This window comes from Erythrolamprus reginae, chromosome 1, assembly GCF_031021105.1.
Source record: "Erythrolamprus reginae isolate rEryReg1 chromosome 1, rEryReg1.hap1, whole genome shotgun sequence".
NCBI lineage: Eukaryota > Metazoa > Chordata > Lepidosauria > Squamata > Dipsadidae > Erythrolamprus > Erythrolamprus reginae.
The window spans coordinates 215,815,451-215,833,855 of NC_091950.1; the positions used below are offsets into that span (position 1 = coordinate 215,815,451).

The 18,405-nt window shown below is 37.2% G+C and overlaps 1 protein-coding gene across 1 annotated transcript in view; it reads right to left on the reverse strand.

Moving 5' to 3' along the window:
* Nucleotides 1-219: 219 nt before the first annotated feature.
* ERBB4 (erb-b2 receptor tyrosine kinase 4) overlaps nt 220-18,405 on the reverse strand; it is a 1,218,240-nt gene continuing 1,200,054 nt past the window's right edge. Inside the window, exons 26-27 of the mRNA XM_070732179.1 lie at nt 3,341-3,638; nt 220-1,710 (exon numbers count right to left, since the gene is read on the reverse strand). Of these exons, the coding sequence (XP_070588280.1) occupies nt 1,265-1,710; nt 3,341-3,638 (744 nt within the window). The 3' untranslated portion in view covers nt 220-1,264. The remainder of the gene's footprint in view (nt 1,711-3,340; nt 3,639-18,405) is intronic.

Here is an 18,405-nt window from a genome sequence, read left to right on the forward strand (position 1 = left end):
CTTCATATGTGCTCCTTTTCTTGTAAGAGCCAATATTCAAAGTTGGTATTTCAATATCATTCCTGTGAGTAGTACTTGCACTGATGAATGAAGTTCCAAATGTTTGACTTTCACTTCGGTTTGGCAATTCCAGACACCTTTCATATATATAGATATAGTATATTTATATATATTTATATTATTATTCATTTTACATTTTAAATTATTTTATTTTGCTGGTCACTTCCATATTGCTTTATTCGGATTCCAGAATAAAGTTCAGAGTAAGGAGAAAATGTAAAGAGAATGGAAAAGTTTAAGTGCAAACTAATTTTCCAGTGATTTCCCAAGTGTGTTTTACCTGCCCTTATTTTTTTTCTTCTTCCATTTTCCCTCCTGACCCTGCCTTTAAAATGTTAATGTGTTTAAAAATCCAGTGTTATTCTTCCTTCTAGTGCTATATAATGCTCTCAGCTTTAGCTGATAAAGAAATGGAGGGGAGAATTATTACATGTTGCATTCAATGTATATAAAACATGAAAAGGAGGCTCTCTTTATATAAATATTCAATATTCATTGGCACTGTGCCCTCAAAAAACCCAAGCTGGTTTGTGTGTGTATGTATGTGTATGTCCTGATACAATTTTTGACTTGTAGCCACCTGTAATTTCATGCACCAGAACAAGAATAATGAGGTCTCTGCCTTGGAAAAGGATTCACAACTGCAAAAGTAGAGAAAGCTACTGGCCATAAGCAAGCTGGATCAGACATTTTGATTAGGGGGCAGTTGAAGAAATTGGCCTTTCAATCTTAGTCATTAGGTCATTACCTGTGGTATAAAAATTGTCTTTTTCTACTCCCTTCCCACCTTTTCAAACTGCCTTGCCTTCCGTGGGAATGCTTCAGTGACTCTGGCACTTCCTGCTGATAGAAACTGACCAGGGTGACTTTCTTGGGTGTCCCCTGAGCTGTATCCCTATAAGAACACCAGCCTAACAGAAAGGCAACCACATCAAAGGCTGTTCCTAGCATGCGTGGCTGGTCTGATCTTTTCTTCCTCTAAAATAAATGCTTGGAAAGGAAGAAAAGCCAGACCTACTTTTTTCCTTTTGCTTCTTCCTAAATTCCTGGAATCATTGACTTAAATGAGTCCCTTCTCTCTGCAGACATCAAATGGAGGGAAGATTTGGCAAGAGAAAGTAAGAAAAGGGGGAAGGAGGAAAAAAGGGGGAGGAGGAAAGAGAGGAGGAGAATGCTGGTATGGTTTCACCATTTCTCCCTGGAATTACACTATGGTGTTTCGGTGTCTGTAGGGTGGAGGGGGCAGCATCATGCCAGGCTTCAGAGAGAATTCTGAGAGGTATTCGGGATTCTCCGCCACAGTGGGCCGGATCCTTCCATTTTGTTTGTAAAAATATTTTGTGCTGTATTCCTGCAGGTAGTCCGGATGCTGTAGGGTACTTCGTGGAGGCAGGCTGTGATTCCAATAACCTGGGTTGTCAAATGCCCTTTTGGGCTTTTCTGGCAACGGAAGCCCATTTTTCTTCAGGTACTCTGCATTTTCAAAGGTGCTTGCAAAGGTGTTGAGGTACAGGGGCTCATTTACATATTCATCCTCAACTTTGGACTGCCCAGTTTGGCTGTTGTGATAATCTGGGTTGTCCAGAGCTTGAAGATCACCGTTCTTCCACCGAGAAACAAATGGATTCTCCTCTACTGGATTCAGGTGATCTTGGAAAAAGGAAAGAAATGTTAATTGAAATGAAAATAATTTCTACTGCAATGTATACATTAAGGAAACATAACATTATAAATTTGGGGAAATAGTTTGTAAAAACTATACATGTACACTAGGGAAAATGCATACAAAATCTATAATTGAGTGAAAAGACTTACATTTGAAACACAAATTTGGAAACACTCAGGGAAATGACTAAAAATAATTTACAGGTAGGAATTGGGGCTAAAGATAATAGACAAAACTATCTCATCTCCTTTAGCCTATCCATACTTTAAGTTCCACAATGGAAACATTTCTCTGAGTTCTTTTTCATTTTGGGAATAAGCACTTCTCTGATCAAACATTGTCAGCTATGGACTATTCTACTCCTAACACCTAACATTTCTGGTACACCTTTAATCTAATACTGGTTTTTCTGCAGTGTTGTTTTATTGTTATACTTTCATGTTTTTATGCTTATACTTAGAATGCTACATCTTCATAACCATAAGGTGCTGTCTTGCTAACATGACTTTCAACTGAGATAAACTCAATCACATTTTATGTAAGTGAAAACAATCTGCTCAATAGGTAAATACAGAATCAAAGAACTGGTTTGTTACCTCCTGGTCTGCAGAAACATATAATTTGGCTTCAGGTAAACATTGTGTGGTGTGCGTGTGTGTATAAACAAGATTGGGTAACAAACAACATTGGGCTACTTCTTAATTTCTTCTGCATTATCATGGAATATTTCTGATGGGGAGCTCAATCTATTGACAGTTTTGCACATATGCCTCAATATTAGAATTAGTAAGGCAAAAAATGTTTCTCTTCATTGCTTTATTAACTCTTAAGGAAACAAAACACTTACATCCAAAATATTATCTATCTTATTGTGACAAAAGGGGTTTTGAAAGATGTACAAGGCTCAGAGAAAATAATAATTAATGGTTATATCTTGGATATAACCATTGGTTATATCTTGGATATCAAAGTTGATCATAGAAAAGATCAAAATATCAAAAACACCTTGCTTTTTAAAACAGCTTGCTTTTTAAAAGTTTCCTTGCATTTCAACATTTAACAATAAAGATATAGACTAAACCAAACCCCAAAACAAAAGCTATGCAAGGAAGCCAAATAATTCTTGTGGAATTAAAAAAAAATGGGATTGGGGATCAGGGAGAATGGACTGCTGAATGAGTGATATAGATTTTAATTACTCAACAATGCCAAAGGTTGATGCTTGACCAAACTGTATCACCTCTTCCTAGAAAGAGGCAATGAATATAACAGGGAAATGCTATCCATTTTCTTTTCCGTATTATATGGTTGAGTATATTTAGGACAGCAGGAAACTAATGATGCATTTCCTCTTAGCCCAGTGATCATGCTGTTCAGTTGGACATTGGGGGAAAAAAACACACCTTTACTTATTGGTATGCTTGATTTTTTAACATAATTGGGGATTTTTTATTAGTTTATCTTGTCTTAATTAATTGGATTTAACCATTGTAATTTATTGTCTCTTTTATATGTTGTAAGCCGCCCCGAGTCCTCAGAGATGGGTGGCATATAAATCCCGCAAACAAACAAACAAACAAACAAACAAACAAACAAACAAACAAACAAACAAACCTGTTTTGCATTTTTCTGGCATTGGAGTCATATACCCTTCTTCATCCAGCTCGGTTCTTGGCCCACGCTCTGGGATAAAAACTGTTGGGTCAGCGCTATACCTCTGAGTGATACTGTCATCTTGTGAAAGACTTGCCACTTGTTTCCGTAAAGTACCATTGCAGCAAGTGTCATCACAGATCTCAGCAGCTCCTTGCCTGATGGGAGCTTCTGGAGCTATACCTGGTATGGCAGTTCTGTATGGCAAAGGAACTCCTTGTTCTGTAGACAGACTTCCATCTCTGTAGATAAACTGATTCTATAAGAAACATAAAACATCATGTGAAAAAATCCCACAGATTTAACATTAGAGCTTAGTTTCATGCATATAAGATGTCCAATTACTTGGTCAATAGGTACCTTTGCTATGCAGATGTTTTAGTTGTAACTGTTTCAGTCAACATTACACAGATTTTTTTTAGTTTGTTGTTTGACTCTGCAAGCATTGGCTAAAGGAACTGAATGAATTCATAGGTTTGCATTATTGCTGGATTCAACTAAAATTATGTTGACTAAAGATGCTTAGTTTATGCTTTTCAAATATTACATTTCAAGAACTGAAAGAGTGCATTTTTCTTGGATTTCAGATTAGCATACAAATAAACGGATACCTCAAATAAGATCCCAACACTAATCCAACCTTCTATGACTGCCATATCTAAATTCAACATTAAATGTAAATAAATCAGGTCAGATTCTATTTAACATCTTTCCAAAATCTGATGATCTCCATGTTATTTATGTTAGAAATTACTAATTCTAAATTAGTAATTTAATTTAGTAATTTAATTTAATTCTAAATTACATTTATAAAAATGTCATTTCTGTGTTGTTGTTGTTTTTAAATATCCCTAGAATTACAACAGATTATCTTATATATACAACCACACTTCTAGGGGTAGTAAACTATCTCCCATCCCCCAAAACTTGGTCTGAGAAATTGTGCTATATTATTCCTGCCAATTCATTTTGCATTTCCTATAATTTCTCAGAGGCTTTTGCCAAGATAAACCTCAACATTTCACATAATACAAACTGTGATGGAAAGAACACCAAATGTCCTAACTATGGAAATTAGCTGGCCTGCAGAAATATTCCTTCAGAGATCTCCGCAACTGAGTCCACTCTAGTAGTCCTCTGTAGGAGAGGGTAGAAGGCATTCACAAACAGGGTACAAGTATCATAGACATCTGGGATATTATATATACCCAGATGCCTATGACTTCTGTCTTTATCCTGAATTACTATAACAATACTTATATATTTTGTATAGAGTTTGTACAATTTTGTATTTTGAAGTTAATCTAGTACTTTATATCTCTTTTGGTAGGCAAATACTTTATTACACAATAGAAACATGCTATAAATGTTAGTCACTGAGAATCATTTTACTTCCCATTAGATGAGTGGATGTTTCAAATGTGAAAGCATTTTTATACGAGCATCCAAATTTTGCTTTAAATAAAACTCTGAGACAAAAACATACTATTCTCCCCTCCTTTTTGAATTACTTCATTGTTTTAACAACAGTAACACAATTCTCAAACAGTATGTTGACTGAATTATGTATTGCTATTTAACTATGTATAACTGGACTGGTCTAGAACAGTGTGCAAGAATGGCACAGAGACAGAAGTAATACTGACTCTTGGTCATTTCATCAATAATAATACGAGCCCTTGGAGAAATGCTCAAAGGATTGCCTAGATGAATTGAAATTTTGAAGTTATCAGGCCAGAGTATTCTGACTTTGCAAAAAAACCCACTGTATTCAGAACTGCCTGTGAACTTAAACGATAGCTTGACAGTTCTTAGGTCCTTGGTTAGGACTTGAACTGTTAAAATTTTAGCAGTCCCAGACTGTATATCAACAATATTGTTGAGGGCCAAAGAGTACAGTTTATTGATATAGCTGTATTAGGAGATGCCAGAATCGAAGAAAAAGAACTGGAAAAAATTACGAAATATCGCAACATGGCCATTGAAACTACATGCCTATGGATGAAACATGTAACTGTGATACTCATTGTCATTGGGGCACTTGGTACCGTGTCCAAGAATTTCAAAAAAACATCAAGAACTGCAAAAAACTGAGCTACTCAGATCATCATATATTTTAAGTAGATATTTGGTTATTAGGTATCTAGGATGCTGGCAGCAACCCGTATCAACTATTACCACCAGATAGCGCTATTTGTGACACTTTAAAAAATGGTCAGTTGACTGAGTTTCATGTTTAAATAATAATAATAATAATAATAATAATAATAATAATAATAATAATAATAATGTATGCCGGTTCTTGAGCTGATATATAATTCTCCTTCATTCAGGAGCAGGACTAAAGGGTGAGAGGATTTTGAAATCTTTGAAATCTCTCCCTCCTCTCTGAGAAAGACAATCTACATATCACATGATGTTGGAGCTCTGATGTCAGCAGGCAAACACTGAAAGAAATTTAGATAGTCATCCGGGAGAGCAGACCACTTCCTTTCTTCTTGACGAGGAGATCTGGATTATCCAATGGATTGCAAGATATTTTCTTTATCAGTTTAAAGTTATTTAAATTATGTATTGCTATTTAACTATGTATAACTGCATTTATTTAAAACAAATATAATTGAACAAATATTTATTTATATTGTTCCAGGAATTAAATTTATTGACTTGGTTGTTATTTTTCATAAAATATGAGGAAAGGAGAATGTTCTGGCATTGTGTGAATTTCTTCAGAAATTAACAATCAGTTTTTTTGGGACTCACTGGAGTCTTTTAAAGCTAGTCTTTTAAAGAAATTAACCATAGCTATAATTAATGTCCATTCAGTAACCTTATACTGCATTTTCTGTGGATCTGTGTATGTATTGTTCTTTGAATCCATACAAACATATTAATATTATGATTTCCCTACACATTTAATTTTTATATTTGCCTTCAAGCTATTTGAACTCATCTGCATTAAATGTGGCAATTTTTGGTTGTTATTAGATTTTTTGTTTCGTTGGGTTTATCAGGTATCACAAAAACTAATTGTCCCTCCAACTGTTTTATCTGATTACTTTTTTCAGAGGTGGTTTAAACTTATGAAGATTTTTAATATACAAAACTTTTTCAGTATCATTAAACCAATCTAAACTAGAACCGGCACACCCATCCTAGCTTAAAAAAGTACTATGGACCAAAGATAATACTTTGAATCTCCGAAATACTTTTAAGATTAAGGATAATCTTATGATGTTTAGCACTCACTAATATTATTATAAGTTGTAACCAAACAATGTCCAGAGAACCCTATTCAACCAAACAAAGCAAAAATTTATTGTAAGGCAAATATTAATCTCTACTAACATCTGATTCTATTCTTGAATTTTCTGTTAGAGTTAATGAAATTTGTGTCATTCAGCTGGACCAAGCAACAAAACATGATCAGCTCTCACCTTGGAGAATGAAAGAGTACATGGGATGGTGGAATTCATGAAGAGAGAAGAAGAAAGATACATTTAAAAGGACAAACAAATCCTAAAAGATGAAGGTTGATTGTGAAATACTTACTCCTGACATAGGGGTGTAGGCAGGAGGAGGGCTGTGTCCAATTTCACTCTAATAGGAAAGAAAAATGGAATGACCAATATAGTAAGAGGTTACATGGATGAAAATAAGTCATATGAATTCTGTGAATTGGTGGAAAAACCATGAACAAATTAGAGAGATTTATTCAAACAACAGTCAAATTCACCCCTTCTTGCTCAGCACATGTCCAGATGCAGTTTTATGTGAGCGCAAGGTATGGAGGATTTGACTGTAGAATAATTAAAGGAAGTCTGAAAAGAGGTGTAGGATTTTTTTGCACAAAAGAATGATTAGCATGCAGCAGGTCAGTTGTCCCTCTAACATGAAGATTCAAATGGGATGATCTACTACTACTCACCTGGTCTAAAAGGAAGAAAAAGGATATATTGCTTAACAATGAAGACAACACATAGATTTTACCTAGATAAGTATATAATCATGAAATATTCATCCTCTATTGTCTGGCTAAAATACAGCAGATAAAAAGAAATACCCATTTCTATGGCAGATTTTCAATGACTGAAAAATTAATGTGTTCAGAGTTCAATCACAGAGAAAGACAAGACTCTATTGCTGGATGCTGCTTCTCTCCATGTTTTCATCCCAGTAATGTTTTGATGTCCTGCATCTATTGCTAAATTTCCTAACAAAATAGATGTAGAATGTTTATTTTTTTAAACCACCCTCCCAATATCAGTATCATGAACCTGTATGCATCACAATGTATGCATTGTGAAGACAAATATCATACATCATCAGTATCATGAACATGTTCTTTATGCATGTTTCTTTTTAAGGAGGATTTGGAAAACAGTATGATTCCCATAGAGAGAATAGTCCCTTCTGACATTTCCAGTTCCCCTGCAATGAAGTTTTGTTTTGTCACAGTCTCTATTTAGAATTGGGATTTAGCTGCAAGTGGCTCAAAAGATTAAAGAGAACTCTAACATCAATATCTGTCCACACATATTTAGTCACAATAAAATGACTCTTGGTCTGCACTCATCATAAGAGGTCTGTAAGGGGCGTGCATGAGTGCACCTTTGTGCCTACCGTTCCTGTCCTAATGTCTTTTTATCTTTTCTATCTCTATTTTATACTTATATTATGTTAAACATACTACAATACAATACAATACTATATTTGTATGACAAATAAATAAATAAAAATAAAATAAATTTAGCAATTTTCACTTTTCTATCGAGCATGTCTCTTTTCCTTCTTACTGACTGCATATTTTTTGTAGAGTGCTACTAATAAATGTGGCCATGGTATTTCTGGTGCTTACATATACAGGGGGTGGACAAAAAAAACCCGGAAACACCTTGAGAAATCATCAAAATATATTTTAATAATGTGGCAAATACAGCTTCAATTCTCTGAGGTATTGATTCATACAAATTGTGAATTGTTTCCAAAGGAATTTTAGCCCATTCTTCAGTTAAAGCACCATCCAGTTCTTTTAGAGATTGATGGTGGTGGAAATTGACTTCTTACTTGAATTTCTAAAATCGACCATAAATGCTGAATAATGTTGAAGTCTGTTGATTGTGGTGGCCAGATGAGATGCTGAACTTCATTAGAATGTTCCTCATGTCATTCTTTAACAATTCTTGCTCTATGGATTGGTGCATTATCATCTTGAAAGATGGCATCCCCCTCTGGAAACAGTTCTTGAACCATAGGATGAATTTGGTCGGCCAAAATTCCTAAATAGTGATGGGTGTTAATTCTTCCATGAAGGGAAATAATTGACCTGGCGGATTTCCAAGAAATAGCACCCCAGATCATCACTGAACCCCCGCCATGTTTGACGATTGGGAGAAGGCAGTCTGGATGAAATGATTCTTTTGGCTGTCTCCAGACGTAAACACGGCCGGAGGTCGGAAAAAGGGTAAACAATGATTCATCAGAGAAAATCACATTTTGCCACTGCTCAAGGGGCCATTTCTGGGGGTTTCTACACCACTCTAAACACTTTGAAACATTTGTCTTTGAGAGCAGAGGTTTTCTAATTGCAGCTCTTCCGTGGAATCCAGATTTGTGAAGCTCCCTTTGAACAGTTTTTGTGGAAACTGGGTTCTGTATGTGTCTAAAATCTGCAGTGATTTTAGCAGCTGCGGTCTTGCAATCTGCTCTAACAATTCGCTTTAGAGTCCGATGGTCTCAGACAACTTCGACTTTTGACCAGACCTGTGCTTGGTCGAGGATGTTTTCCCTTCTCTTTCAAAAACAGTCATTAGTTTTGAGACATTACCTCTTGAAACGCCAAACATTTGGGCACTTTCTGTTACACTAGCGCCTGCCATTCCAGCAATTTGGCCTTTTTGAAAGTCTGAGAGGTCTGGCATTTCTAGAAGGTTATAACCAATTTCCTTAAATTTCTGTTAAAAAAAGGTAGTTTAAAAAAACATATCAAATAACAGAATTTTAAAAAAACAAAAAACCATTAAAATACATCAAGTTTTGATTGATTTGAACATGTTCAAACATTATGATGCCAAAAAGTCAAGGGTTTCCAATTTTTTGTCCACCCCTTGTAGATTTTTTTAAATTTTTTATAATATATTATAATTGTTTTGTAGAAAAGAAGACATGATTTAAAGACAAATGGTGCACGAATAAGAAATATGTCAGTAAAATGTGAAACGATGTCAAATCAATCTTTTCATAATTCTTACTTATGTCAGAGTAGAAGTAGAGAGTCAATACATGGGCAAGTTTGGCTGTGATAAGTCTGATGAAGCTTGTATCTTTAAAAAATATAAAGGAAAAATAGACTACAAAAAAGCTTTGATTGTCTCAATTTATAGTGACTTAAAATACATTATTATTCAAGGTGAAGAACCTTCACTTGGCTACTTGGCCTCCAACTTATTTTTGTATATTCTCTCCCAAAGGTCTTTTTTCTTAGTTAAGCTCATATTCAAGAACTCTACTCTTCAGCTGTCCATTCATTTTAATAACCAATAAAGTACAAAAGGCAAACTCTATTAAACCTCTACAATATTTTTATGGATGACAGAGACAGTTCAATGTTTAAGTATACAGAACGTATCATCACACCTGGTTTTTCTCTTAGATCATGATATTTTTGGGTAGCAACTCACTCTATAATGTGTTGGTCTTACAGCTTTTCTTCTTGATTACATATTTGTTTAAAATAACAACACTTTATAGCTACCAGCAGTATTGTTGAAGAATCACTACAATTTGATATATGTATTTTTATGTAACCTTCTGAAACAGCCGGGCGCTTCTCGGCGGCCTCCGGAACCAGAACCTGAAAAGTTTGGGTTCGGGTTCGGGAGAACGCCGAGAAGCCCCCCCGGCTGTTTTAAAAGGTGATAGCCAGGCGGTGGTGCCGCCCAGCAGAGCGCCATTTTGCAATTTTTTTTCTTTTTGCACACATTAATCGCTTTTACATTGTTTCCTATGGGAAACAATGTTTCGTCTTACGAACTTTTCGCCTTACAAACCTACTTCCAGAACCAATTAAGTTCATAAGATGAGATATTACTGGACATGGTTTTATTAAGGGGTTTTAAATGTTAAATTGTCTCTTTTTAGATGTTCTTTCTTGTTGTAAGCCGCCCAGAGTATTTCGGGAGTTGGGCGGCATATACAGTGATCCCTCGATTTTCGCAATCTCGTTCTTCACGAAACGCTATATCGTGATTTTTCCCACCCGATGACGTCACTCTCTTCCTTCCTTTCTCATCTTTCTTTCTCTCTCTCTTTCTCTATCTTGCTTCTTCCTCTCTCACACTCTCTTCCTCCCTCTCTCATCTCTTTCTTTCCTTCTCTCTCTTTCTCTATCTCTCCCCCTCTTGCTGGCGGGCGGCGGGGGGGCAGCGGGCGGGTGGGCGGGCGGGGGCATCAGCGAGGAAGACCCAGGGAAGGTTCCTTCGGCCGCCCAGCAGCTGATCTGCTCGGCAGTGCAGTGAGGAGACGAATCGGGGTTTCCCCTTTGCGCGGGCGGCGGGGAAACCCCGATCTTCATCTGCTCGCTGCTGCTGTGCTGCCGAGCAGATCAGCTGCTGGGCGGCCGCAGCAGCAGCGAGCAGACGAAGATCGGGGTTTCCCCGCCGCCCACGCAAAGGGGAAACCCCAATTCGGCTCCTCGCTGCACTGCCGAGCAGATCAGCTGCTGGGCGGCTGAAGGAACCTTCCCTGGGTCTTCCCCGCCGCCCACACAAACTCCACCATCTGCGCATGCGCGGCCATGAAAAAAAAGGGCACGCATGCGCAGATGGTGTTTTTACTTCCGCAACCCTACATCGCGAAAAATCGATTATCGCGAGGGGTCTTGGAACGGAACCCTCGTGATAATCGAGGGATCACTGTAAATTAAATACAAATAAAAAATAAAATAAAAAAGAAGCATGTTTTCTCTGCTGCAGTGCCTGCCCTTTGGAATAAACAACCTCTCCTCAAGATCTGGATGGCTTCCTCTATGGCAATACCATGATGACATTCAGGAAGCTACTGAATACATGGCTATTGTTCTGGAACTTGGAGAAAGTTCATGGATGAGTCCTGTTGGATAGGGGTTATATTAATATGTCCATATTTGGGGCACTCAGGAATGGTTTCCTTTTGTGGTTTTTAAACTGGAAATCCTGCAGAGATGGGCACCCTCTAATAGTTACAATCCATGCACACACCAAAGAAAGTAAGCTAGGAACAGCTGAAATGTGGATTACCTGAAATTGTAATGCAATGTGACATCTATTTTAATGTAGTAATTAAGGCATTTGGTTAAAAATCAGGAGACTATAAGTTCTAATTCTGCTTTGTGCATAAAACCAGCTGGGTGAAATTGGGTTAGTCACTTTCTCTTAGCAGGAGAGAAGGAGGCATGACAAACCATTTTGGTTTGGCAAAAAAACCCTGTAAGGAATAGTCTAGGCAGTCTCTGAGAATTGGACATGACTGAGCAGAATAAAAAAAATGCAATTGTTTACAAAACGTTTTAAAATTGCTTTCTAATTACATAGCAATTTTAGAAGCTTCAAAAACACTTTTTTGTGTTTAAGATGCAAACCAGACTTCTGCCATCTGCCCTCACTTTATTGATGATATATGCATTTTTCATTGGTTGAAAGAATGATATATTGGCAGAAAGCAATACAGAAAAAAAAATCCTTCAAATGCTATTTTTATATAAATAGAAAAAATAAATAAAGCTCCATATTGGGACAATAGATTGAAAGAAATTCTTGGGTCTTGAATATATCTCTGTTTTGCAGAGACTAAAAACTAAGAAATCTGTGTGCATCCATTCCTGTGAACATGTGTATATGAGTTTGCTAATTACTAAAAACAGACTTCTTTCATTGCTTGGCACAGCTGGTGATGAAAGAATGTTTTAAAGAAGCAAAGCCGATCTGTCAAAACACTGCTAAAAGTGCTTTACCATCTACTCAGTTCTGTTGGATTAGTGACTGGATTTAATTTGCTTTCCTTATTCTTTTATCACAATTACCAAAGCAATTATTTCTGTAACCTTGTCCATGATGTTACATTATAAAGTACCCCAAATTATTTGTGTCTTAATAAAGTTAACAGACAGTATTGTCTCTATGCACAGCCTTAATATTTAATCAGCAGCAACTCTGGGGCAGATCTGACACAAGCATAGATTTCCATTATATGAAATTACAATCATATGAACATATTTATTTACTCTTCACTCTATTAAATCAATTGTTATGTGCAATTTGAAATCATATTCATTACTCAATCAGTAGTCATTTGACTAATAATTTGAAACTTTTTTCCTTTTGGGTTTTTGGAATTAATACTGAGCTACCATTGCTTTCATCAGCCATTACATTATTATGTAAATAATAATGTCTAGTATTGTCAAAAGCATGGGCAACCAAGAAATAAAAAAATTCATAACTCTAGATCTTAATTTAAAACCAAAGAGATAATGAAACATAAGTACTCTGCCTCTTCAGCTGAGAAATCATTGAGAACATACAAGACTCTACAAGAACTGATGGTTATGTGCTCTGCTTTTGCTTCCATTTATTGACTTTTTTCTCTTGCCCAGTGTTTCTTAAACTTTTTAAATGTTATTTTCATAGGAGGGCGCAATGGCATGTCTTTGCCTAGCTCCTGCCAACTAACAGTTCAAAAGCATATAAATGCAAGTAGATAAATAGGTAGCACTTCAGTGGGGAGGAAACAGCACTCCATGATGTCATGCTGCTCACATGGTCATTTTTTCCCTTGCATAAGGCATTTTGATTCTTTCAGTTTTCACTAGTTTCCCCTATTGATCGATGTGGGTGGCACATTTATCTAGTCCAAACCTCTTTGTAATATCTTGATTATACATACAGTGTTGAGAAGTGATTCTATTACAGGTGGTATTTTTCCATACAGATTCAAATGATCCCTGTAAAAGAAGTAGATAATCTGGGAGACATTTTTGATGTTTGATTGCGGGATTTAGGCTAAATGGAAATGAGGATTATATACTTACACTGTTAAATTTTTTTGTTAATTGTATTGGACATTTATTGATCAATAAAGAAAGCTACCATATTTTTCCAACTTTTTTTATTTTATTTATTTATTAGATTTGTATGCCGCCCCTCTCCGATGGTACAGACTATAAAAGGCACTTAGAAAATCTGCTTCCCAGCAATTTGCCTCCTTGCAGCAAACAGCCTGGTCAGCTTCAGCACAGCATAATTTAGCATGAGTAGCTGATTGGTAGTTGGATCTGCCTCCCAGAATACCACCTATCCAGGGATTACCACAATGAAAACATCTTAAATCCAATTTAACTTTAAAACCAACTAATCTAAAAACCCAAATTTATTACAAATCAATCACTCCCATTCACACAGCAATCATACATTTCATTCATCGGCCAGGGGGCAAGTAATTAATAGTCCAAGCCTGATGGCACAAATGAGTCTTCAGACTCTTGCGGAAGGTGAGGAGGGTGGCAGCAGTGTGAATCTCTGGGGGGAGCTGGTTCCAGAGGGCCAGAGTTCCCACAGAGAAGGCTCTTCCCCTAGTGACATTGTCTAGTTGATGTGACCTGGAGAAAGCCAACTCTGTGCGACCTGACCGGTCGCTGGGACTCATGCGGCAGGAGGCGGTCCCTTAAGTAATCTGGTCTGATGCCATGTAGGGCTTTATAGGTCATAACCAACACTTTGAATTGCGTCCAGAAACCAATCGGCAGCCAATTCAGCCCACAGAGTGCTGGAAAGATATGGACATAGCTGAGAAGGCCCATGACTGCTTGTGTGGCTGTATTTTGCACGATTTATAGTTTCTGAATGCTCTTCAAAGGTAGCCCCATGTAGAGAGCATTACAGTAGTTGAACCTCGAGGTGATAAGTGCATAACTATAAGTAGAGACTCCCTCTCCAAATAGGGCCACAACTGGTGCACCAGGCAAACCTGGGTGAACTCCCCCCTTGCCACAGCCGAAAAATGATGTTCAAAAGTCAGCTGTGGGTCAGGGAGGACACCCAAGTTGTGGACCCTCTCTGAAGGGGTCGAAAATCCCCCTCCCCAAGTGATGGACAAATAGTGTCTTTGGGAGGCAGAACCCACAGCCACTCTGTCTTGTTGGGGTCGAGTCTGAGCCTGTTAACACCCATCCAGACCCTAACAGGCATCCTGTTTTCAGCCTCTGTGCTCCCCATTTTTGGCCCATTCCAGCCAACAGGGATTGCCGCCACCGCTTATCCCTGCCACTTGTAATGGGAAGAAAATGGGATGCGCGAAGGCCAAAAATGGGGCAAGCAGAGGTGGCAATAGGTGGCAGCAGCAATAGGCCCTGATATTGCTCATAGATGAACTGCCTTTTCTTACAATGCATGTAGCTGGGTTTTGTACAACAACTTGGAAAATCCATCAAACCAAGTGGGCCAATTTTCCATTAGCCAAACATGCTCTATGTAACTATACTTCATTTAAATTTTAAGTATTATCACTTTTCGGGTTTTTTAGATGTTATTTTATTTTGTATAGGTATATGTGGCCGGCAAAGCAGGCAGGAAAAGCACCATCATCACTCCATGCAAGCCCTTGGTTCATAGTCTATTTATATTTTGTCATTTTAATTATTCCAATACTTATAATTGTTTTGATGTCTCTATTTTTATTGATTGTAAGCTGCCCAATGTCACTGTAGAAAGCAGAAATATATAGTATAGCGTAGCACAGCATAACATAGCATAGCATAACAACAGTCTGCTTTATAATTTAAATATAGATTTTATCCTAGCACTCACTTGGAATACCTTGTTTTATTCATGTATTTTAACTTTCTCTTAAATTTTATTCTCTCTCTCTCTCTCTCTCTCTCTCTCTCACACACACACACACACACATACACACATACATGTGTTCAGAGAGTATTCTGCTTGTACTACTCTTTGATCATAACACAATTGAAATAATAAAGGCAAAGGGCAGATATTTTTGGAGTATGTTCTCTCTTAATGACATTATATTAAAGGTTGGAAACTCTCATGATATTTATTAAATTTATCCACCAGAGATAGTCTTATCTCCCTTGATTCCTTCTATTATGGTCCAGAGGGAAAGTTCAGCCTTCTTTTCTGACATGCTGTGACTACTTTGTAAGGGCTCCAGCAGGATAACCTATTAAATTGAGACAGGGATATGCAATATAAATTGCGTGGGTCAAAGTTGGGAAGTGACCCTCACTATATGCATTCTTTCCAAGTTAAATCATACTCATAACAGTTATTCATTAGATTGGTGAGAAAGCAGTTTATATAGAGAAGACAATCACCAGAATTACTATCTTCAAAACACTGCCTAGTCCAAGTCTAATAGCAGCATTTGTCCTACAAAAACCTATCACTTATCTAGCATTCTATTCAATTCCTATTTTGCTAGGTCTCTAACTCTGAATGGCTACCAATAGAAATTCCCCTTTTATAACCCTGTAATCCCTTTATTGAAATATAGTTTGGGTGATGGATGGAGCTCAGGGTTTATTGGATGGAATGCCCTTCCTGATGCCAAACAGCGTTTATAGCAGATATGGGGGGGTGGAGTTGTACCCTAGGAGAAATACATCTGCTGCTACCTAGGATTGAACTCTTAGCCTTCTGAGTAGGATGTGAGAATCATCACAACTAAACCAACATATTGTTCTATGAATTGCTATTAATATGCCTATAATTAATAATATGGATACCCAGTAATGTTAAGCTGGTACACACTGGTGCAAATTGTTTCCCCATTTATTTATTTATTTATATGTTTATATATTTATTTATATATTTATTCATTCATTCATTCTATTTTTTATGCCGCCCTTCTCCTTAGACTCAGGGCCCATCTTTAAAACTTACTTGAAGAAATGTAATTACTAGCAATTCTGAGGTCCCACTTAATCCTGGAATAAAGAGAAGTTAAACTCAAACATATATCTAATAGATTGACAGCTTTGATAAATAGGGCCCCATGCAGGAGAAGATAAGCTCAAAAGGTCGGTATCAATAGGATATCTCCTACAAAACAAAAACAAATAGTAAATAAACATTTGCAAACTGATGGAGAAGCCAATGAGATTATAAAAAAGTGGCTAGAATAGGAGAAATGTCAGGAAAGTAGAAGCTTGGTGAAAAGTGTCAAAACTATCAGAAATTGAGAAAGTCATCATAAGAGGAAAAGTCACACAGTAAAACATAGAAACATAGAAGTCTGACGGCAGAAAAAGACCTCATGGTCCATCTAGTCTGCCCTTATACTATTTTCTGTATTTTATCTTAGGATGGATATATGTTTATCCCAGGCATGTTTAAATTCAGTTACTGTGGATTTATCTACCACGTCTGCTGGAAGTTTGTTCCAAGGATCTACTACTCTTTCAGTAAAATAATATTTTCTCATGTTGCTTTTGATCTTTCCCCCAACTAACTTCAGATTGTGTCCTCTTGTTCTTGTGTTCACTGTCCTATTAAAAACACTTCCCTCCTGAACCTTATTTAACCCTTTAATATATTTAAATGTTTCGATCATGTCCCCCCTTTTCCTTCTGTCCTCCAGACTATACAGATTGAGTTCATTAAGTCTTTCCTGATACGTTTTATGCTTAAGACCTTCCACCATTCTTGTAGCCCGTCTTTGGACCCGTTCAATTTTGTCAATATCTTTTTGTAGGTGAGGTCTCCAGAACTGAACACAGTATTCCAAATGTGGTCTCACCAGCATTCTATATAGCGGGATCATAATCTCCCTCTTCCTGCTTGTTATACCTCTAGCTATGCAGCCAAGCATCCTACTTGCTTTCCCTACCGCCTGATTGCACTGTTCACCCATTTTGAGACTGTCAGAAATCATTACCCCTAAATCCTTTTCTTTTGAAGTATTTGCTAACACAGAACTGCCAATTTGCTAACACAGAACTGCCAATCCCCAAGTGCATTATTTTACATTTGGAAACATTAAACTGCAGTTTCCATTGCTTTGACCATTTATCTAGTAAAGCTAAATCATTTACCATATTACAGACCCCTCCAGGAATATCAACCCTATTGCACACTTTAGAGTCATCGGCAAATAGGCAAACTTTCCCTACCAAACCTTCCCCTATGTCACTCACAAACATATTAAAAAGAATAGGACCCAGAACAGACCCTTGTGGCACACCGCTTGTAACCTGACTCTGCTCAGAATACTCGCCATTAACAATAACTCTCTGATGTCTATGCTTCAGCCAGCTGCAAATCCATTGAACTATCCAGGGATTAAGTCCAATCTTCACTAATTTATCTATCAGCTTTTTATGTGGAACCATATCAAAGGCTTTGCTGAAGTCCAGGTAGGCAATATCCACGGCACCACCTTCATCCAACACCTTTTTGACATAGTCAAAGAAATCAATGAGATTAGTCTGACATGATTTGCCTTCAGTAAAGCCATGCTGATTTGGGTCCAATAAGTTATTGTTTTTTAGGTGCTGATTTATCCTCTTTTTGAGTAGAGTCTCCATCATTTTAACTACAACTGATGTCAAGCTAACTGGCCTGTAGTTACCAGCTTCTTCTCTACTGCCCTTCTTGTGAATAGGCACAACACTGGCCATTCTCCAATCCTCAGGAACTTCTCCTGTTAACAAGGATTGGTTAAACAAATCAGTCAGGGGGGTAGTAATGACAGATCTGAGTTCTTTAAGAACTCTGGGGTGGATGCCATCTGGACCCATTGCCTTATTTATCTTTAATCGTTCAAGTTCTTCTAAGACATCGGCTTCTAAGATCACTGGAGCTGAATCCGTACAGCTGGAAGCAATGCTATATCCCTCTATAGTATTATTTTGTACGGTGTCTTTTGAGAAAACTGAACAGAAGTAGCTATTGAAATGGTCAGCGATCTCCTTATTAATGCATGTATTATTCCCGGTACTAAGTTTCGTGATGCCGCAGTTTTTCTTCTTCTTA